This window comes from Excalfactoria chinensis, chromosome 3 (genome assembly GCF_039878825.1).
Source record: "Excalfactoria chinensis isolate bCotChi1 chromosome 3, bCotChi1.hap2, whole genome shotgun sequence".
In the NCBI taxonomy this organism is placed as follows: domain Eukaryota; kingdom Metazoa; phylum Chordata; class Aves; order Galliformes; family Phasianidae; genus Excalfactoria; species Excalfactoria chinensis.
The window spans coordinates 18,973,592-18,997,170 of NC_092827.1; the positions used below are offsets into that span (position 1 = coordinate 18,973,592).

General features: G+C 37.9%; 1 protein-coding gene across 9 annotated transcripts in view; it reads left to right on the forward strand.

Moving 5' to 3' along the window:
* ARHGEF10 (Rho guanine nucleotide exchange factor 10) overlaps positions 1 to 23,579 on the forward strand; it is a 109,623-nt gene that overhangs the window by 64,378 nt on the left and 21,666 nt on the right. For 6 of the 9 annotated variants that reach the window (XM_072333184.1, XM_072333189.1, XM_072333190.1 and 3 more), the window contains 7 exons: positions 6,370 to 6,485; positions 8,133 to 8,260; positions 8,774 to 8,874; positions 10,096 to 10,217; positions 13,036 to 13,122; positions 14,379 to 14,602; positions 15,734 to 15,891. In XM_072333184.1, the coding sequence (XP_072189285.1) occupies positions 6,370 to 6,485; positions 8,133 to 8,260; positions 8,774 to 8,874; positions 10,096 to 10,217; positions 13,036 to 13,122; positions 14,379 to 14,602; positions 15,734 to 15,891 (936 nt within the window). The remainder of the gene's footprint in view (positions 1 to 6,369; positions 6,486 to 8,132; positions 8,261 to 8,773; positions 8,875 to 10,095; positions 10,218 to 13,035; positions 13,123 to 14,378; positions 14,603 to 15,733; positions 15,892 to 23,579) is intronic. The other 3 variants (XM_072333188.1, XM_072333192.1, XM_072333193.1) reach the window with 1 other exon arrangement.

Here is a 23,579-nt window from a genome sequence, read left to right on the forward strand (position 1 = left end):
GGACTTGTTTTTTAATTATTTGTTCTGATTGCACGATTCTGTTGAAGTAGCAATACATTATGCCTTTCTCAACAGCAGCTTTTCAAGTTCCCTCCTACATACATGACTTCTGAGATCCCGGATGATTTTTATGCTCAAAATGAGGGTTGAGCCTTTTCCAAATTTCCTTCCTTCGTAACTCTTGATGTTTCACTATGTTGCCTGGCTACGCACAGATGGCTCGGTGGGAGGAAGCAAAGTATGTATGCTCAGCTTCAAAGATCACATCACAAATGGCAAATCAAATTTGGGATCTATCAGCCTTTCAGCATAGTCTCCAAATCTGGCATGTTCTTCAAGCAGGCCATTAACTTTGTGTTGCCTTTCAGTGATTCTGCAGCTTTAGTCAGGAACGTCGCTTTTCTCAGTTTGGTTAAAGCTTTTACATGTGAATCGTCGAATCATAGAATCTTTATAGTTGGAAGGAACCTCTGAGGGTCATCTAGTTCAATTCCCCTGCAATGAACAGGGACACCACAGGTTGATCGGGTTGCCCAGGGCCTGATCCAGTTTTGCCTTGAAAGTCTCCAGGGATGAGGCATCAACCGCATCTCAGGGCATCCTGTTCCAACCCCTCACCACCCACACTGTAAAAGACTTTTTCCTTATATCTAATTTAAATCTACCCTCTTTAAGCCTGAAACCATTTTCCCCTTGTTCTATCACTGTATTCATGAACTTCCATTTGGTATTATGCATTGCCTGACTTCAGGGCTCTGCATCTCTCAGTCAAAGTAATGTCTGAGGACTTTGAATTTATCTGATGCACTGGTTCTCAGGTCACATCAATAAGTTGTTTTCAAAGCAATTTGTATTGATGATTTTGAACCATGTGGGGAAAAGGTCATTACTATACCTATGCTCAAAGCAGATCTTGTCAAGGTTAGTTACTTCGCAGTGTATGAGATACCCAGGAGGGTATTTGTTAACCATCTTAACTGTCTTCTGCTTTAATATGACACGTAATACAGAAATACTTGCAAGAGCACTTGCACTATTCAGACTAATACTGACTTCTGTTTTAGATTCTTGCCATTTGGATTTATGTAATATTACTTCAAAAAATCCTCCTGATCAGGAATTAAATAGAAGTTTTGAATTGGAAGTGACCATCTGAGCCATTATTTCTGCTTATCTAGTAACAGACCTTTAGTTCATAGGTGTCTGCATCTACTCTAGGCATGGCAACCCTATTTTTTTCCCCCTTTAGCTGCATAAATTTGTCATAAATTAGTAACTCACAGTTGAGAAACAGAACACAGCAGAAGCTTGTAGAAAATGTGTACAAGTAACAAAACATCATGGTAAATAAATCAGTTCCATGGGAATTCTTTGAGATCAAGAACAGGGCACGTTCAGTTCAGGAGTGCAATACTCAATCTGCCTGTAGTACCCATGAGAATTTAAAACTGTGAGGAGCCAGATAGATGGCAACCCAAAGGGAGTGGTGATCTGCCAGCACCCATTAAAGTAGCTGCTGCTGTGCTGGCTGTGCAGTGAGAGCTGCAGCTGCTGGCCTCGTTCCATGGCAAAACGAGGGTCTGCCAGTGTGGAGCAGAGTGGGTCAGTTAGGGGTGCTCACAGGAAGGCCAGCTGCTAGGAAAACACCAGTGTAGTGAGTCTTCAATTCAGGTCCTGGTTCGTGTTGGTCCCAGAGCATGACGGAGCTCCTCTAGGTAAAGATGGTAAGGAGTCATTTTCCCTTCTGACCACATCCAAGTCATTTTTTCTATATGTATATTTATGCACAAATACTAATTTTGCCTGAACCAAGTTAAGCAGACTTTAACCACACCCAGGGAGTTTCCTGCAGGCTTTATGAGTGGATTGATGTTAATGGGCTGAAATTGCTTCTGCTTCAATTATAATTACTTTAAATTGGGTAAAGCTGGTAAATTTAACTTGATGGTCCAGAGCTGGGAAATGAGCAGGTAGAAGTTTTAGTCTTATACTCACATAAATTCAACCATGGATCAGTTTAACTTAGCAGCAAAAATTAAACTTTTCTTTCTTCCCTTTAAAGTAATTGGTAGATTTTTTTATTTTTTTCATGGATCTGTCTTGAATACTTCTGAAAATAATGCTGAGTAAGAGGTTAGGCATTTTGCATGAATTTTTGGTTGCAGGCACTAAACTTGCCTGTTACAAGGAGGCATAAATTCTTCTGGTGATATCTTAGCAACAAAGAGTTTGATGAAAAGATTCCTCTACTAACTTGGATGTGGCCAAGATTTTACCCTTGATCTGTAGGCGGAATGCAAAACTTTGCATCATAAGTGGGGTCCGTGGTTATTGCTTACAGCATTTTCCTTCTGCCCCAGCACACCGTTCTTTGCAGCATGTAGGATGTGTGGAGATGGGAAGAACTGTCCCTAAATTCCTGTGTTGCTTTCCCCCCCCCCCCCACACACACACACATTGGAAAATAAAATTGTTTTGGAGCTTGGTAGCAGGAGTGAATTGGAAATGGGAAGGAAATGACTTTGTCATTTCTATAACTTTTCAGAGTACAAAAGAGAATCTACCATATCATCTGCATTGGAATGAAGTCAAGAGTTTATCAGTGCTTTCTGTGGTGAAAAAGAGAGCACACCCATCCAAGCTAACCAACATTATACTGGTCAGGGAACATTTTAAGTGGGCAGAACTTTGGCTCTGCAATGAGAGACACATCTGATGAACAGACTGCATTACCTGCTTCACCCAGGAAAAATCATCCATCAGGCAATTCTGAGCTGAGTCAACTGGTACTTAACACATTATTAGCCACCAAGGATCCTACAAGCTAATCCCATTTTAAAAGATGTTATGAGTAACCCTTTCAGAAACCAATTCAGTGGTGAAGTTGCTGTTACTTTTAATCCATTATCTTGACAGAAATCAAGTGGTGAAATCTGAGAGGATTCTCCTCTGATGAGGACATTGTTATGATCTCAGTTATTTTTCTGCTTCATTTTCTGCCTGCTTAAGACCTCCAGGATAGGAGGGTGATAGCCATGGCTGTTGATATCTGCTGTGGCTGACCATTACAATTTCACTTTAATTTGTCATCTTGGGACATCAAAGAATGGAAACAGGCTCTCTTTATTTACTGCTTTGTTTTTGTCTTTCTTTTCTGTACTAAGAACTTACCCTTTAATGAATGAGCTTAAAGTGACCTCAGTTTGTTTTCTCTAAATGACAGAATTTCATTTGCCAGGCTATTTGCTTTCATGCTCTGCTTCCTTTTTTATCTTGATTTATTAAAACATTATAGAACATGCATGATGCAGACAAAATAGACTTAGGTGACAATTAGTGAATGAAATTCAAGATTTATCCCTTATTCTCAAGGCTGAAACTAGAATATTTTTAAAAGCATTTGGAGCTGCAGGAACAGGGTTGTAGAGATCTGTTTTCTGGTGTGATAACAGCACAAGGAAAATCCATTGATATAAGTAGTTAAGGTTTGCTGTATGGACTCAGTTGAAGACTACGGCACTGAATGCCTGCTATTGTCTGTTGCTGAATAGTGTCCTATCTCTGACCTGCTTTTAACTCTGTCTTTATGAAGCTGCAAGAGGTGATCCTGGCTTTTAAACTTCAGAAATAATCATAGAATCATAGAATGGTTTGGGTTGGAAGGGACCTTTAAGATTATCCAGATCAACCCCCCCCGCTATGGGCAGGAACACCTCCTGCTAAACCAGGTTTCTTGAAGCCCCATCCAGCGTGGCTTTCGAATGCCAGGGATGGGGCATCTACAACCATTCTGGGCAACCCATTCCAGCATCTCACCACCCTCACAATAAAAATCTGTTCCTGCTATCTAGTCTAAATCTACTCTTTTCCACTTTAGAGCCACTTCCCCTCGTCCTGTTGCTACATAAAAAGTTCCTCTCTAGCTTTCCTGTAGGTCCCCTTCAAGTACAGGAAGGCTGCTGTAAGGTCCCCCCTGAGCCTTCTCTTCCCCATACTGAAGGGCTCTAGCTTGTCAGAAATATAGCTGAAATTCACTCAAGTGAAAGTAACCATCCTGTACAAGGGGATTATCACAATTTTTCAGCTGTTCATGACATTGAGGCTTTAAGTTTTCTGTTGGTCAGACCCATGAGTATAAACTTTGGAAATATCTGCGATGTGTTTCTCAGTGCAGCAGTTTGGTTTGTTTTTTAGCTGTGGAACTTATAAATGACAGGTAGGTGAACAGGCTTCTGCCAGAAACTCAACTAACTGCTAATTACTTAGAATTTTGTTTTGTTAATTTCCAGTACAGAAATTTGTGGCAAAAATTATTTCATGTGTGTTCTTTACAGTGCTGAATGTATTATAGCTTTCAAGCTGATTTTACCAGTCTTGTAACAGTGAGTGATCTTTTTCTTTAAAAGTTGCCCAAATGAAACCAGCAATTTATTGTGTCCAAGGACAAGGAATTCTTATGCTTGATAATTATTGTAGAGAGATTAGTTAGTAAAAAGGTTTAAACTATCAGAAGAAGAGAGATCCAAGATGAGATTTTCAGATGTTTTTTCAAGTATTTGGATTGCAGAAAGTGAAAATGCAGCTTAATGAAAGTTCATGGTCTGCAATTGCAGAAGTGTGAAAATTTTGTATAGGAAAAGAAATTCTGAACAGCACCTAAAGGCTCTTCCTTCTAGGTCTGTCTACTCTGGATTTATTTCCTTTCATTGTACATAGTAAATATAACGATCTTTTCCTAAAGACTGATTTGTTTGTGAGGATAAGAAAGGCTCCATTGTGCTTTTAATTAACATTCAGAACAGGCAAAGGAGGGTGGATGAAAGTTGCATCTTTTTTCTGCTTGGGTAAATGGTGTAAGTGCAGTTGTTCCTGCTCAGTGCTCAAAGGCAATACTCAGAAATCCTTTCATTCCATTTACCAGAGCATCTAAAAGCATGAGAATAATTTTCAGTTTTCTGGGCAAGTGCAATGGCTCCAGTTTACGTGGTGTTTTCCTGCAGTGATGTGGAGAATTTGTAAATAAAGTAACCCATAGCATTTCCCTTAGGGCTTGTGATTTTTCAGCCTTCCAGGTTTTGGACAGATCCCTGCCTTAATGTAGTGTAGATTATGATTATGTAGATTATGAAAACATCCAGTGATGGCCTTGATCAGTATGATAGATAGATTTGTGTTTCGTTTGTTGCATTTGATGGGCTTCTGGTCAGGGTGATTTGCTGCCCACAGACTATCTTCCAAAACTGTGGCTTGGAGCTGCAGCTTGAACACTGCACTGCATGAGATTAATAATCTACAGGGATTTCCTGGAAAAGTAATACAGCCTGGATCCTGTCATTCCAAAGGGAAACATGCTGACTCTGTGTGAGTCAGTGTGGGGCTTAGGGGGGAAGGGTGCTGTTTCCACAAGAGTTTTGTAGCCATCTCTCTGTTAGCATCATGTCTGGGAACCGAGGTGCTAGCAGGGCTTTGAAAACTTTGCACATTAAATTGCCTATTTTATCCTATTACTCAGAATATTTTCCTGAGTTAGTATTTCTTTGTAAACGTATATACTTGTTAATGGATCAGGCTAGATATTTCTGCTGCTGCTAAGACTTGGTTCTGTCCTCAGTGCAGATCCTTTTTCACTTGTCTAAATGCAGGAAAATTTCATGTGGTTCAGTGAAGCTATAGGTATGTGAGTTAAGATAGAGTTAGAATGTGTCTCTATTGTCCTGAATTGTTTTGCTAAAACAAATTTGGAGTTTTAAACCACCATAATATAGGCTGCAGATAAGATTTTAGGCTCTGTCACGTAATGAGAAGCAGCCTTCTTGAAGGATGTTCGCATTGCTGTGTAACAGCAAGCCTGCTGGTTGGCGTTAAGCAAAAATTCATTATCTACTGATTTGAGGCCCAATGAATCTTTGCTGTCTGACATAGTTCCAGTGCATTCATATTAAAGCCACAGATGATGCTGTCCTTCATAATAGATGAACAAACTGAAAAAGGCAATATAAAGTATGGTAGCACCTATATATGCAAAGCTACTATAAAATAATATATACTGCTACTGCTTCCCATGATGCATTTCATAAGTATCTGTCTGTAGGAGCACTGAAAACACCTGGAGCAGCGAAGTGAAATGGATATGGTGTATATATAAATAAAACACTGGTTTTTGGATGTAAAGAAGACCCTATCTGCATATTGATGTGTTGGTTGTTTTTGTGATCTAGAAAGAGCAAAGCCTATTTTTTTAAACCTAATTTTCATAGTGTTAAGAAGTAGCGATATTTGTTAATAATATTGTCTTTGTCATGCTTTCCTCCTTTAACTGAGAATTACGTATTTTTATTATATATAACATTATGTTCTTGTTCATTTTAGACAAGCTGTATATGGGACCAGGGCAACTATACCATGATCTGCAGAACCTTTTACATGATTTGAATGTAGTTGGTCAAATTAGTCAATTAATAGGCAGCCTTAAAGGAAATTATCAGGTAATAAACAAAGCTGGATTTGTTTTTAAAATGTATTCTTGTTGTAAAATATCCCAGTTGTTTTTCCCTAGGATCTATGGAAGATGTTCTCCCTGTAAAGAAATCATTTTTATCTGTGGTAATTCAATTGCTTTTAAATGTTTACTGCTGTAAGTAGATTATGGCTGTCTTTTAATCTTGTTTTGCTTCATTGTTTTTAAGTGTAGGCGGAAACTATAAGAGTCTTCGTTTCCTCAGCAGCTGATAAGCTTATATGGAAACAGAATTATGTTTTGATCTTATGAAACTAGATTCTTACAGTTGGACAAGGTAGTAGGAGGGTGGTTGTTTGGAGGAAGTTCTTGATGCTTGTATGAGCTTATAATTCTAGCTTTCAGGGAGAAATTGTACTTAAGTGCAAATCACAAAAATGTTAATGGATGTTGTGATGAATTTTGAAGCAATTTGCTTTGATTTTGTTCACGCCCCTCTCATTTAGCCTTTGTTCTAGCAAATAGATATAGAACACTGGCACAGAATTTTGGAATGAATTATCCGTTCTCCTCATTCAGAAGACTTAAAAATAAATCACTAGTATATTTTTAGGTGCTTTCTCCTTTGCCTTTTTTTTTTTTTTTTAAACATGTTTTATGTATGCTTGAGTACATTTTAAAGTTCCTACCTGCCACCATAGACTGTAAGTTAATGTTTGTGTATATGAAAGCTGAGTTTCTCTTGGAATATCCTGCCTTCAGAGTCAAGGGCATTAAATAGAATGTAAAACTTGATGAAAATGTGTACTGTGAAGGACATTTATGGGAGCAGTGAGTTTGGACAACATTTCAGCAGGATATGAAGGCGAATTTCAGCTGCATTATTGGAATTAGGTGTACAATAGATACCATAGGACTTTCATCCACTAAAATCATAGAATCAAAATATAGAAAACCTTTCCACTTTTGCTGCCAACTACATTTGAAAACCACAATGTTTACTCAAGTTTTCCAGACAGAGACGTTTAAAATAATTAGAGTAATTTAGATGTAGAATGAGGACAGTTTGTTTGATTTTGAGAAATACTTTAATTTTCATAACATTTTATCAATTGGTAATTCATGTGCTCTTGTTGCATGTGAATAACTTTATGTTTAGGTTACAGAGCATGAATGTTTCCACATCCCGCTTAAACAGGTTGCAACTACACAGAGCTTCCACGATTGCTACATAAACATTTTGGCCTCAAAGATTTGAACAGACAAATTGGCAGTGGGATTTATAGAGGCTTCCTTGAGATTTCCTTTAGAAATAGAATTTGTAGATTCTTGGTGGCTGTTCATTGTAACGAAGAAAAAGGATTGTAAGAGCAATTGATGCAAATTTGCATTTCTTAGTTTGACAAATCCTTGGGAGTGTTAATCATGCGTCATCAAAATCTTGGCAGTGCACAAGTAAATCATCAGCTAAGATACATCAACAATCTTTACAGACATTTTTCAAGTGTGTTTACAAATGTGACTAAATTATCCATGATTAAAATGAGAACTAAATGATAGCCAGGTACTGGGGACTCTTTGTACGTAAAGATGACGTTAATTAGCTCACTGGAAATAGGTCGGTAGATGGATGTTGATCCTTAGCTTTTTTATTTTTTTTTTTAAATTTTTTCAGAACTTAAACCAATCGGTAGCACATGACTGGACCTCAGGTTTACAAAAATTGATCTTGAAAAAAGAAGATGAAATCAGAGCAGCAGATCGCTGTAGAATTCAGCTGCAGCTTCCAGGAAAACAGGACAAGTCAGTAGTAATTCTTGATCGTGAAACTTTCTGAACGGGTTTGTGTGTTAGGTAGAGATGTACCAGGGAGGATTTGGAAGTCTTCAGGTCTTCCTGTTCTCCTGTCTCTACACTTAGCCTCTGAATTGTGCTCTCATGCTGAAGCATTTGCAACTTCCGTGTTTCAGAACAGCCATGTAGTTTTTCTCCTATTCCTCAACCTTAAGTTCCTGATACAAGATTAGAGAGGAACTGTGGCAATGGCACTTGACAAGGAATAGCCACTATGATATTAATTTGCCAAGGAGGATTATTCTTCTCATACCTTTTCATGTAAAGCATGAGAAGAGGGACGGATGTGTAGCTTATCATAGCCTGCAAGTTTCTATCTGAGCTTCCCTTTATCTTTGTGTTGGAAGATGGTGGAATTTTGTCTTGCTCGACTTTTCTAGCCCTGTCTGAATCTCACACTTCGTACATTTAGCATGGCTGCTTTTTGTGTATTGGTTTTTCATTTATTTCTTTGTCTTGCAGGTCTGGGCGGCCTACTTTCTTTACAGCTGTATTCAATACATTTACTCCTGCCATCAAACAGTCTTGGATCAACAATTTGCAGATGGCTAAACTAGCCCTTGGTAATTCTCGGTTTCTTATACCTTACGTTTCTTATCAAGTTACAATACAATGTATAAGATGTACAGTGTAATGGCTTTTGCACAGAAAGTGATTTATTTATTTTTGACAAAGTTCTATCTACAGGTCTTGAAATTGCAATGCAATAGATAATCGTGATTGTGTGTCGTTACAAATGGCAATCTGTATGATTTATGATAATAATTTATATTTGATATATCTAAATCAAAAAGAATGAAGTTACCCTACATACATGTCAGCCTGGTGAGGAAGTTACTCCGTTGTATACTTATATTTCCAGATATTACAAACTCTTCAGCCATATGCCTTCGGGGTTCAAATTTCTCAGTTTTTAGCTCAAGAAATTTTAGCTAGGAAGTGATAGTAAAGCTATTGGTTCATTTGTTTTTAGCTTTCTGAGCATGAAATAAACATTCACGACATTTTGACGAAATAGTTCTTTAGTTGGATACATGAAAGTAGTTTTTGTCTTTGGGTCCAGAGTCAGTTTTTTTAATATAACTTTTTAGTTTTCTCTAGAGAAATTATCACTAACAAGTCTGATCTAATTGGGACCAATAAAGAACATGCTGTCCTGTGATGTTGTTAGTTTCCTGTGTTTCCTCAGAGTGCCTAAGTTTCAGAAGTTACCTGGGATGCTCAGTGCTTAAGTTGAAACATCGAGGATTTGCAAAATAGAAAGCAACATTGCCAGCACTTTCTCAAAATATGGCATTTTAATGGCATCTCAGAGAAGACAGATAAAACAAAAAAGGAAAGAAAACTGGACATCTTCATCATTGCAGGAGATGGATCCTTGTGATGATGATGAATAGCAGATGGTAGTGATGCTACTTGGCTGGCAGAGAAATGGTCATATTTGCAGATGGTAGATTTGATAGGTCTGAGGAAAGGCTTGGTATCATTTAAGGAGTTAAAAGAGGAAGAGAAAGGTGTACCTTTACCTCTTTTAAGCAACTACTGACAAGATCATTAACATTTAGCTAGTATTAAGTGTTGTGTTAACAGCGGTTACATAATCTGCCATATTGAATTTCTGCTCATGCTTTTGTTGTTTATTCCAACGAATGTGTATATGACATGAGAGGAGCCTGATCGTTACTAACCAATTGTAAGATAATTATTTCCTATTTCTGTAGAGAGATGTAATCAGTTATTCAATGAAAGTGTTGTGGGATGTTTGTTTGTTCTTTCCGTTACAGCAGAGGATAACCTGTTAGGTTGGTTCTGTGTAGAAGATGATGGGAATCAAATCAAAAAGGAGAAACATCCTCTGCTTGTTAGACACATGCCAGTGATGATGGCCAAGCAGCAGGAGTTTAAGGTGAATAGAGCTGATTGTGCAAAATTACAATTTGTTTTCTTTAGTGATGTCACTTCTAAGGAAAACTGTATTGTAAATACATCTATTAGTTCTCATGTGTTAGTTCTCTTAAGTTACTGCTAATGCGTACTTTGGTATAAGACCAGCAGCAATAGACAGTCCAATAGGGTTGCAGGAACACAGTATTTGAGTCCTCAGAGAACAACGTATGTAGTTTTATATGATACAGCATTTATTTTTGGGTGTAAGCTCATCACTCAAGGAAAACAATGCATTGGAAATGTGTAACAGTTTTAAATGGAGTCAGAGTAGAGCTGCAGCTTACAGCAGCTGAAATCTGCTGAGAGTTTCCAGTCTCTTTTATACATTTAGTCATTCATATCTTACTAGACACTTGGGTTTATGTTTATTGAATACTTTCTGTGTCACCACTGGATAAATAGCCAAACTGATTATTCTAAAGGGAATTTTAAATACTCACATTTCCATAGAGCCTATGTATTTGTAAGTTCTATAGGTCTATGCAAAGTGCCTTAAAGGCTCAGGTTCATCCCTTGTAATCAAGTTTCAAAGGGATCTGTCTGTTTTGAAAGGAAAGGGAGGTCACATGCCCGTACAGTTATGTAATGGTCTTTGCTGTGATCACCTCAACAGAAGACATGGCAGAGTCTGCCTGAGCTCCAAGACAGCTCTGCTAGTTTTACAGATCCAGAGGAGAACATAGAAGCCCAGCTGTCACTCCTGATGTTCTTGAGGCAGAGATATTCCCGGATGAAATCACCTACATATTTCTTCTGCTTTTCTGCAGCTTCAGCTGCGGTTTCAATGTAGAGGTACAGGTTGGGGTGGGAAGAGCTCTTTGCTTGGCTGATCCTGCTATCTCTTAGCACACTGCTCAGACTGCCTGATAGTACAGGAAGTCAGTAACAGCCATCAGAACAAATTTACATCATTATGTAAAAGGCTTATTGAGATGGAGAGCTAAACTGCCAGGATTTGACTGTGAAAAATGACATCAGTTTTGAGTAAGACACAAAGTGACACGGAGATGTAAGAAACAGCCTGAGAAATACCTAGCCAGCCGGTTAACTTTTTCTTTCTTTAGTGATGTACTTAGCTGTCGCAGCTACTGTAAATCACCACTATGAGTAGATAGTGTCAGCATTTGTTAAATGAGACACGCTAAGACTGGCAAAGATAGCTCTTTTATTTTTCTGATGTGTCTTCTATCCTTGTTGTGTATTGCTTTGGTGAATACATACCATTGTTGCTACTTCTAGTCTACTACTTCTAGGTGACGCCTGCTGACTTCAGGGGGAATTTTGAAATTCCTTGTGCTTCTGAAAAACAAACTGAAAGTTTAGTTATAACCACTGATTTACATTCAAAAAATTAAAACAATACAGCACCTCACTGCAGTGAGATGATGATGCAAGACTCTGTTGAAGTGTGCAAGTTAATGCTAACCAACTTGTCTCCAGAATCACAAGCAGTATTATGTCATTGATGTCTGAGGCAAGCACGTGAGTGCGAATTGTAGAGGATGTTGTCTAAAAGCACAATGTCGCATCTCATCAAGAAGCTTTTACTCTGCTGAAGATATATTCAAGAAGTTCATAATAGTGAAGAGCTTATGTAGACTTCTTATTTGGAAAAATCAGGGAAAATAGAAATAAACCATAAAAAGGTGTTTTTTAGAGCTTGTGTACTCGCATTTCATTTTCTGAGCAAGGATAGACTTGCACTTACCTTGAGTCTGGTATAACTTTTCAGGAGGTGGTTGGGTTGATTGTTTTTATTTGTTTTTCCTTTTTCCTTAAATGGCCTGGATGATGAAATCATAAGTTTAGTTTTTAGTTTACTGACAGAGACGCAATAACAAGAAGTGAGAGGGGACTGAAAGTATTTTGAAGCATGGCGCTGACATTCAAAATGAGTAGAACACCTGAAGAAGTAATCTGAAGAAATAAAGAGGGTGATAATAATTAGGACAGGCACACATTATTCTCTGGCAGAATTTAGTACCTTCACAAGTACAGACTGAGGAGGTGATTGCTCAGGAAGTCCATAAAAGCAATTTTTAAGATACTAACAAGGTAAGAACTGGTTAAAAATGCGATATTGTTACAAAGAGCAAATAACCAATGGAATGCATACTAACAAGGCTCAGAGGAGGTAATCATGTAGTGTTTTACATAGTGAGTATTTTACAGATCAGCTAGAACAGGGTGTTCAGTTTACAAAGTTCTGCACTTTCAAATATATGGAGTGCATAGAGAGATGCCAGTTGTAAAACAGCGGTCATAAGCAAAGATTCGAAAAACTAACTTTAAAAGTTTAAAACAAGATTTAGCAAAATAGTTAAATGAATTAGTAATTGTGCTCACTGAGCCTAACGAAGAGGAGACTAAAAGAGGTTTGTGACGTATAGTAGCCTTATATGTGAAAGGACACTATAGAAGGGAAGGTAATTTCTGATTGCTAGGATGAGGAGATTATTATTTACATCAGGGGGACTTTAGGTTGGATGTCTGGAAAAAAAGTAATACAGTTCGAAGATCTATGAAGCCTTTGAACAGATCAGGTGGATAATTTGTAGTCTATCTTTTAATGTCTGTAAGAGTAGACAAAGAATGCGCTAGGAATGATACGTGTGCAGTTGACCCTGCCCGCTGGATGATGGATGGGCTAGATTGACTTCTTGACTTCTTTTCTGACATCCTTAAATGATTTCTTTAGTTAATTACAGATTAAATAAGACTGAATCAGGCATGTCTTTTTAATCTTAACTGTCCGCTTCTTTTTTGTTTGTTTGAAGATCGAATGCGCCACTTACAATCCTGAGCTATACCTCCCTGGAGAAACAGAGTCAGATTCCTGTTCCATGGAACATGGCTTTCTTTGGGTAAGTTTAGTCTTTGAGAGAGGTTTGTCTGCTCTTTCTGGAGATGTTTTTTTGTCACAGTAGCATATGGGTCTGACATTATTTTATTATTATTATTATTATTATTATTATTATTATTATTATTATTATTAAAGATGGACTTCTATAGGTGATAACTTGTAAGCTTGTTTGATCTCACTGTACTCTATTTATGTGTGATTGTTATTCTTCCACAGAATAAAAGCAGGTGAGCACTGTTGGACGTGAGTTATGCACTATTTAAAACCATTTGAGCCCACACTGTTTTTTTGTCTGTGTCCATATTTGAAAAATGTTTTAACTATAAGCAGTCTGTTTAAATGTGTACACAGGAAGATAATACACCAGCACATAATAATGACCTAGCTGTGCAAAGACTAGCAAACAAAGTGACATCGCCTATTTTTATTTTGTTTTTTAAATGCTAAAAATTTCAGCAGGTTTTCTCATTACTGCAAAACTGAGATTTTAAGGGGCAGCGTTTTGGAACCCTTGAGAGTTAAAAGTAAAAGTTAAAAATAGTTTTTGTCAGTGGTCTTTTTTCAGGATGACTTGTGTAATTTATTTTTGTCTTTGTTGTTTGAGAGCAGTCATCGCAAATACACGCCAATGAAGTCTTTCTACTACTGCATAATTTTCTTTCTTCTTCTTTGCCATTTTTTTTCATTTCATACACGCATAGGGGAGTCGCTGTATAAACACGCATTGGTGCTCAGGTGCACAATTTATTATTCTACTCTTCCCAGCTTCCTAAAATATTTGTGAATATATTGACGATAATTAGATTTGGATCAAGGAGAAATTGAAGGGTATATATCTGCAAGTTTACAAATGGCTGATATTGAAAATCCCGCGTTCTGTTGCAGTAGATCATTTATGTGTAGACCTGTTACTCTTCAAAGGACAAACTTCAACTATATTATCAATTTCAAGAGTAGCTGAGATAACTAAGAATGCTGTTTTTTAAAATAATATATTGCACCGCTGCTTACTCTAATTGAAATACATTCTGTATGTACAATTCAGAATAAGCCAAAAGTTTCTGTGAGCATACAGGGGAATTCTGTGTTCTTATGTAATTTCTTAAAGCATATTATGAGCTGAATTATTTTTTTGTTCAACTTGAGATGCACTCTTTAACTTTCCAATATTCCTCCTTGTCAATGTCGCTCCTGCTGAAGGCAGTTATCAGTCTTTGTCTATTTTTATTACTATTAATTTTTCTCTTTTCAATTCAGATTGGCAGTTGTACTAATCAGATGGGCCAGATTGCAATAGTCTCATTTCAAAGCTCTGGCCCTAAGGTTATTGAATGCTTCAATGTGGAATCACGGATACTCTGCATGGTCTACATACCAGAAGAAGAGAAAATAAAAGAGATAAATACGTCTCTCAACTCTGAAAATGTTCCTACAAAGGCTTCTAATGTGCCCACTATTTGCCTTGGCATGGAAGAAGGAAGGTGATTCTCATTTTTAGCATACTGTGTATGATTTATTCATTAGCTTTATGACTCTGTTGCAAAAATTTGAGTTACTTCCTAGAAATTTTTTTTTTCTTTACAATGACCTCAACTTTTCATTGTCATCTAAATCCACCCAAAGAAAAAATATGCTCTGCGTGGTTTTAAAATATACTGTGTATTATTTAAAATAAAAATAAAACCTTTGCTTAATGAAAGAGGCTTAATTAATCATACGTAGTGTCTGAGCAGTATAAATATTATTTTTGCAATGTTACAGCATTATTTTTAAGTGTCGGAAAGTGTTTTAAATGGGAGAAGTGTTAAATGAGGAACCCATTAGCCTCCTAGAGTGTGATATGGTGCAGGGTTTGCCATGCAAATAAATAGTATTGCTGTTTACTGTTGACATGAATTATTTTGCTTTGGTTGAACTGATGACCTCAGCGAGTCATGACTCAATTGAAAAAAGCTGTATTTTCTAAAATTGTTACTCAGTAAGTGAACAAATCTTGCTTTGACTCGTGAGGACATAAGTGTGCAACTATATGCAATTTCTTTATGGCTTTCTAACTGGTATAAATGAAGGAGAAAAAAAAATCTGTGTAAGGAAAATGACGTATTTATAACAACTGCAAAATCTGATTGTACTAATTGCCTTTATGTGTGAGGTGCAATTCATTCTAGATTTGATTATTCAATATTACTAATGTACCCACGGTGACAGTGTGTAAGAACTATTAGAATTTTAAGTGCAATTGATGTCTGATAGTGACTGTTTCTTCTCTTTTCCCTAATTATACAAATAATACTTAATCCTTTTTTTTTCTTTCTAACAAATGGGAAGTTTTGGACAGACTTGTAAAAGGAATTTACAGCATGATTCTTCCTATATTTCATTGTTGAAGAAATATTTCTCTGTTTTTTCCCTTGTATTTCCAGTGTCTTTGTTAAGCAACTGCAAATTATCTACATAGATATTTTGAAGGGTCAAGATAGTTCTTTCCATATTTGTCTTCCTATGTATGGAAGGAGAAGATATTTTTTCCCCAGTATTTTATCACAGATCTCTTTAGTGAATATTCTATTGAGAATTTTGCCGACTTATCTTTTTCTTGTTTCTTTTTGTAGCATTTCTGTTTATAAAAGTTGCCAGGGCTCAAAGAAAATTCGACTTCAGCACTTCTTCACTCCTGAAAAATCAACTGTCATGAGCTTGACATATATGTCACAATACTTGTTTGCTGGCTTGGTAAATGGAAACATTGCAATCTACACAAAAGCAGAAGGTAACGTAGTGATATGATTTGATAACATCCTGAGGAACTTGCATGTCAGTGTATTTTGGCTGAAATATTTTCCATGATGATGTTTTCCCCCTCAGTTCAAGTTCTGTAGTAAGGTTAATTACAATTACAGGGGGAAAAATGAATGCCGAGTTATTTTAGTTTCACACTTTCATTTCTCATTTTGAATGATACTAAATAATTTGATAGTGTTCTATCTTGTTTTATTTCCTACTGCAAGATACATTATATGAGAACTGATCTGTGGTCCCAGTTTAAACCCCTCTCTTTATTATCACAGAAGTCCACAGAAGTGTATGTGATAACACATAGTTTACTGTATTTTACATAAAGCTATGCTAATTCCACTCACTTCCTAATCGCCGTGTTTCTGAAATGTAAATTCCCTATGGGTAGATTTCTGTATATCTCATTTGAAACGATGCCTCAATTTTTGTTTAACAGATATAAATGTTTCCTGTGAGTGTATCTCATGTCCTTCATAGTAGGACTCCTTTTTTATAGCTAGACAGAAAATTACTGGCAGAATAATTGGCTAAAATAATCTAAGTAAAGGAAGATCCCAGATAATGCTTCTAAACCAGACCCAGCTTCTTCAAAGCTGGTGTGTGTGTTTGTCTGTGCCTTTCCTGATGCCTCATGAACTTTTGCACAATACTGCATACATCTACAGATCAGCTCAAAAGCAGTGGGGTTTTGCTCAGTCTGAAACACAAGTTTCTAGGTAGCTCTAAGTGAAGTGTTTGCAGAGAGGCACCTCACACAGTACAAAGCTGGCACTGCTGTCCGGTGAGTCTGTGCCGGCCTTCAACTGGAGAGACAGGTTTGGTGTTTGGAATTTGTGGAAGAAGCGATATGTCACTTGTATTATCTACTGTCATGAAGGCTCGGTTTGGGAAAGGGTATGGTTTGTGGGGTTTTTTTCTGTTTTTGTTTTTTTCCCAAGCTACAGAGAATCTGAAAGATGTGTTGAGAAGGAGATTTTCCTTCACCAGTTGCCATCTTCAATACAGTGGGTTTCCTCTTGAGCTGTCCGAAATCAGACATTACATTTTAGACTGTTAATTTTTTTTTCTCACTAAATAGCAAATCTCTCCTTGTTTTGGAGGTACAGAAAAAGACCTTGATCCCACAATCACAGCATCATTTTTGTTGTTTCTTTTTCTGGGTGTAGCTATCTGGGGTGGAAACTTGAACTGCCATCTTCTCTGAAAGGGATAAGTGCAATTGCTGTCACTCAACTTTGTCTGAAAAGGACCACCTGAAAAACATGAGTGGCATCCTTAGTAGTGTAGGTAAGAAAGGATGCATGGGCTTGTGTTTCTGCAGAGGCAGTTAAGAATGGAGCAGAGCTGTTAATCAGACATGATTACATTATGAACTGCGGGTTGTGTTGTATTCACAAGGGTCAGTGTCCTCCTCCTCTAAGGCACTGTTCTGTGCAGCTGAATATTGTAGGAGCTCATTGTGTTCTGTTTCAGGATAGCCAAAGCTCTGAGACAGGAAATGTGTATTCTTTTTTTTTTCCTTCTTTTTTTCTGATTCATCATGTAATGTTTCCCTTTGCCATTTGGACTGTGTTTGTTGTATTTCAGTCTTCCATGCCTCATGAAAGTAGTGCAAATCAACCGCTCCCATATTAGAATTCGTATTCCTTATGGCTTGCTGTGGTCATGTGGTTCTTCTGCCCCGAAGGGGTGTTTTTATAAGCACTGACCTATTTTACCAAACAAAGGAATCTGAGCAGTGAAATAGGATGGGCAGAGAATGCTGCCTAATAGGAGCTCTGTGTAATTCATCAGTGTTGTCTTCTTTTCTACAGAGAGGGTTACATTGCAACCATATATGAACCAACTTGTTTCTTGGCCTGTCAGTGTAAGGGAGATTAAGGAAAGATTTCAAAGTGAAAGTGAAATATAGCCAAATGCATTACAAGACATCCTGATATGAAGCCTACATTCAGAGAAGGACAAACGCTAACACTGTGTGATGCACAGGTAAATTAGTTGTGCAGCCCATTGTGGTACTCTGTAAATAAAAGGGAGTAAGTAATCTTCCAGGGTGAAAATCCACCTGCCAGTTTCTGTTAGAACTGTAATCCACGTTTTTTCCTATATAGATAAAATGTGTAGGGATCTGTTCATCTGCTGAAATTCAGTGCTCATATGTGCAAAGATCCACAACATCTGTTATACAGTGCTCAATAAACAAATTACTTGCTCATGGCTTTTTTAGATGGCTTATTACATGTAAGCTTCCAGCTTATTTAGAAATAGCAAGTGTTCTCTTCTGACTTTCTTCACAAGAGAGCTTTTTCCAGTTGATGTCACCCACAGTGCTCTCTGGCTATAGAGAAACATTGTCTTGAAGTAATTTAAAGCAAGTACTAAAAAACATGTATGGTAAACTGAGGAGTACCTGCTGTGTTAGGGGGAGAGATGAAGGGTCACACTGTGACTTCTTCCGTTATGGAGGGTAGTCATGTTTACTCAGACTACTCTGTATTGCTGTGCTTGTACTTATGAGTTAAAAAGGAACTGAACCTGAATGTACTCAAACAAATTAGGAGGCAAAGTTAATGAGCACTGATATCTTAAAATCTACTCAGTTCCTAAATATGAGCTAACATTGATGATCTGTGAAAATATCATGGGAAATTGAATGTAGGGATCAACTCGTATGTTGATGCTAGAAATAGGAGCCTTAATAATTATCCCAGTAATCCTTAATCTTTTATCAGTGAGAAACCTAATGAGGGGAACCAGAAAATTGCTAGTGCATTAGATGTTTATATAATAGTGGTGATGTGGGCTGTAAAGTTTATCCGACACTTCACAATTGAGAGCCTGTTTACAGGGCTAGTAACTGTGTGGCCGTCATTCTGAAATACTGTGTATCCAGTATTTGCTTCAGGCCAAATTATTAGGAATGTGTCCAGGAAAAACAATTCTGAATGAGGTTAAGGAGAAAGTGTGCTGTATTGTCTCTGTTTGGGGAAAAAGAAAAAGTAACAAAAAGCCCTTTGTGATGATTGCAGACAGCCCAGCAGATGTGTTTTCTGAGTGACATAATAGCAAAAAAGGTCAGCACATGTTTGACTTCCATTCACCAAGAGGGTTTTAGGAAAAGGAAATCACAATCTTTATGAAATGTGCATATATTGTTCCTGGTATACTGTTGTCAGTTCCAGGTACTTCCTTTCTTTGTGACAGTGATACACATTTCCTTCCCATAAAGTTCCCATAACGAATATGAAGAGAAACAGGAAGAAGAAATAAAAACCCAGAATGATTACGACAAAGACTATAACGTATTACTCATAACAGTACTGGTAACATATCAGTCATTTCAGAAGGATTTGGTTAAGATGACTCTCATCCTTAACTCTTCCTATTGCAGACGCAATAGGAAGGCTTGCTGCTTTAATTACAGTGCCTAATTTCTAGGCACATAATTGCTGTCATAGCATCTCACTTGCATATGCTATGCTTGCAGCAAGCCGTTGTGCGCTCGACCCCAAAAACGTGATTCACAACACTTGGCATGCTCAGGGATACTTATTCTCTGCTCAGCACTGATGAAATCATAATTGGAATACTGAGGCTTGTTCTGGAACTTCAGTGAAAGACAGATATGGAACTGCAGGAAAGAGTCCAGTAAAGGGTAGGGAGATGATGAGAGATGAGAATCTTCAGCCTGGAAAACAGAAGGTTCAGAGGGGATGTTAGTGATTTATATAAATACCTGAAGGAACTGTGCAAAGGGGATGCAGCCAGGCTCCTTTCAGTGATGCCCAGAGACAGGACGAGAGGCAAGAGGCAATTGAATGCCTGAAGATCAGTAAATTCCTTTTTTGTGTGTGTGGAGGACTAACCTGGGTTGTCCAGGGAGGCTGTGGAGTCTCTTCCCTGGAGATCTTCTGAAGCCACCTGGACATGGTTCTGGGCACCCTCTTGGACTTCAGCCTCATTCTCTGAGTAATGTCCACATGAGCCAACGAGGAATTGAAATTCTTAATGTCATCCTTCTTCTGGGTGCTGCTGAGATAGAGAAGTGCCAATCTCCACTTGTGATTCACAGTGCAGAGCTTGCATCTATAATCAGTTTCTTAACCTGAGGATGAATCAAAAAGGATAGGGGAATGAAGATGTGTAGTCTCTCGTGTCATATCCTAGTGGCTAAGGCACTGGACCCCCAGCTGAAGAAATCTCTACTTTATCAAATGATTATTTAATACATAAACTTTTGTCCTGTTGCCCTGTCACCTGGTCTTTAAATATGTTCTTTGAAAAGCTGCTCAGCTTTGACATGAAGAAGTAACTAGGGGCACTGCCAATTCCATTTTGAGTAGCCCTCACCCAGGTAACTAGAGGTCTCTACTGGAAGTCAGAAGGTGCTTGATTTCAGTCATCTTTTGCCATAGAGAGAACTGAGTTCACACATCCATAAGAGGAAGCATCTTATGCATTTTAATGAAAGCAGTGTTTTGCCAGTAGATTTTTCAGACCTTGTTCCTATATGTATGTGCTGCTAGGCTCTGGTCCTGAGGTTTAAGAAGTGAATGAAAGCAAGCTTTGAGAATTATGATTGAATTTAAATGCACTATGAGAACAAAAACTGAGGTAGTTCTGGCTGTGCGTAGGTCAGAATTTTACATTCTTTAGGTAGAATTTACTGGCAACAAGCAAAGGCAGCTCTGAAATTATTTGAGAGTTTTGGTAACTTATCTGTCTATGGAAGCCTCAGGACCCTCATCAGTGATGCAAGGAAAAGGAACAAAATTAAAAGGAAGCATCAGGCTTTTAAGAGGGATCAGATCATTTCATTAGCAAGATGGATGTCTTCCCAAACTGAAAAATGTACGTGTACTTTGACAGATGCAAGAGAGGGTGAATATGTGGAAAGATATCAGACTTCAAGGCTTGGGTGGGTCTGTGCGCTGTTGTGACGTGTCTGGAGAGTGCAGTTCTGGCATGTGATGATCAACACCTGATGTAGAACTGATGTTCTGGTATTGCTATGAAAAGTAAGAAGTTGTGCTAAGCTGTTAGAGGGAAGCAGTGATACCAAGAAAGAAACTAATACTGTTGTCTTGAGTATGTTACTGCTGTTCACTGCGTTATTGCTGTTAGCATTGGTAATATTTGGTAGCAGAAATATGCTGACATTGTCTCGTTTGCATTTCTCATGCTGGGGCTTCCAGTGACACTCCTATCTGTATTTTTAGGTAGGGTGCTGTTAGCTATATAGCACGAAGAGTTTGTTACGTGTCTAGATAAATCAACTGCTTCATGTGTAGCACAGGACATTCCTATTTACACCTTGTTTAGAAGAGCAGACCTGGATCCTTCAGCTTATTTCCATGCAATAAGAAATGCACTAAACTTCTCATAGTTCTGTAGCTACTGTGGTACTCCTCAGTAGTGCTGGTTTATGTACCATGTGATGGAAAAAATGTTTGTGCTCCACTGCACAAATTAACCAACAACCGCTGTTCCCAGGGCTGTGTTGGCAGCTCTGTCGAAATCATCAATAGTGCTGCTAAACAAGAGAGGAAGTTACCAACAAAAATGTGTATACAGTTCAGTTCTACTGAAAGCATGGAAGAAGGGAAAGCTATCACAAACTTTGAAAAGGCTTTCTGAGGACTAAATTGTATTTTGTCAGGTAATCTTGTGTAGACTTGAGAGCACCAAGAAATTACAGACATACTACATAATTTTAGAGATATGTGGTGAGCATAAGATATCTTAAATTGATGCAGCTGAGCAGCCTGATATGGGCGCTGCAGGGACGTAAACTATAAACAGCGACATAACATTTATTGGTGTGTAGATACAAAGGTGCTTAAAACTGTCCTCATTTATATCTTGTATGAATATGTAATACGTATCAGAAATTATAATGCTATCTATAGAGGCCCCTATATTTACTTTCTTTTTTTTTTTTTTCTTTCTTAATTTTCCTTGCAGTGTAATCAATATATGAATTGAGTGATTAGCCAAATATTTATAACTTCAAATGAAGCCTTTTCATATCTTTTGCAAAGGCTGCGCCCAGTATTAAGTAGATAAGTAGTGCCACTTAAGTTGATGCCCTGCGTATTGAACCTGCAGCTACTTACACAAATAGAGATAATATTTATTTTTTTTTCACTTAGATTTTTGAAGCACTGAAATTGGATCAAAAGATAACATTAAAAAGTCATCATTAAACGTGAAATCTGTGCAGGCAGGTATTGAGTACGGTCTGGTGAGATCTGGAGGCAGTGTGTGATTCTGACAGTCTTGAAACAATTTGTGAACTAGATTCAGACTTGTGAAGTAATTTTGGCTATGGAGGGGAAAAAAAAACATATTGGTCAGTAAAATAAAGGCCTGACCTTGCTTTTAGCTGAGAGCTTGTGGTTACAGCATTCACCGAAGCATGTTGGATTACCGGACTTAATCCCTTGCCTTGCTTGAGAGGATTAGTACCCATGCTTCCAATTCTCAAGAGATTTCCTTTTCCCTGACCACCACGAAATAAGGACAGAGAAGCGCTGCTTGATTTCTCCTTCTGGTGTCATCCCTGCTTTGTATGATTAATTAAGCATTAATTGTGGCAGAGACACAGCTCATTTAAATACTGCCCTCATTACCAGACTAAAGAGTCTTCCCTGTGCCCTCTTTTTTCCCTTGTCTGTCTCAGATGCTGTCTGATCAGGAGGACAGCAATGGCTGCCGGAAGAAATAAAAGTAAACAGAATGTCCTTATCACATGGTGAGGGTTTGTGGGTAAAGTGATACTGAGCTCCAGATTTTTCCTAGCGTGATGTCAAGTGGGATTACTTTTCCTTTGCATAAAGTCATGGTAACACAAAAGACTTATGGTCTCTGTCATCCCACCTTTTTCCTTTCTTTTTCCATTCTGAAATCTTAATACTGGGTTGGCAACTGTTGTACTGAAATTATGTTTGTTAGAAGTGAGTTTTGATGCTCATTCATCAAATAAAAATTCTACACGTTGGTATTTGTCAGCGACGTCGAACTCCATTTCCTTACCTTGTAGGAAATTGTTTTAGGAATTTAATTTCAAAATTGACATCCACCCAACACCGGCACTGATTATCCTTTCCACTCAGACCGCTGTGAATGCTAGGTAATGGTTTTTAAAAAGACTACATCAAAATTAATAAAGTGGCTTAACGTTCAGCTGAGGAGTCGCACAGAATTTGAGGGTGTTAAGATGCACCATCAAAAAATGCCTTAGGTGAATGAAATGAGATTTCAAGTTGAAGTCTCAGAGTCAGGTTGAGAACCTTGAGAATCCTGGATCACTTGTTCCTTGAGAATCAACTCTGCATTAGGTGTAGATTAATGACTGGATGTGTTTAAGAGCTGTTGAGTTCAATCAACAGTTCTGTCTGTACAGTGATGTGGTGTTGAGCGTGTAAAGTGTAACTACAGAAGAAAAAGATAACTTCTTGCTTAGCATATTTGCTCTCTGTCCAAATTCACAGTCTTTATCCTTCAGAAGAGACAGTGTGAGTATATGGGAATTATGCTGGTTTCATCCCTAAAAAAGGAAATCTGGGGGTGCTGTGTACTAGATGTTGCTGCGAGTTCTTTACTCATTATAACTTAGGCAATGTGAACCAGGATAAACACGTGTGTGCAGCTTTATTCTTA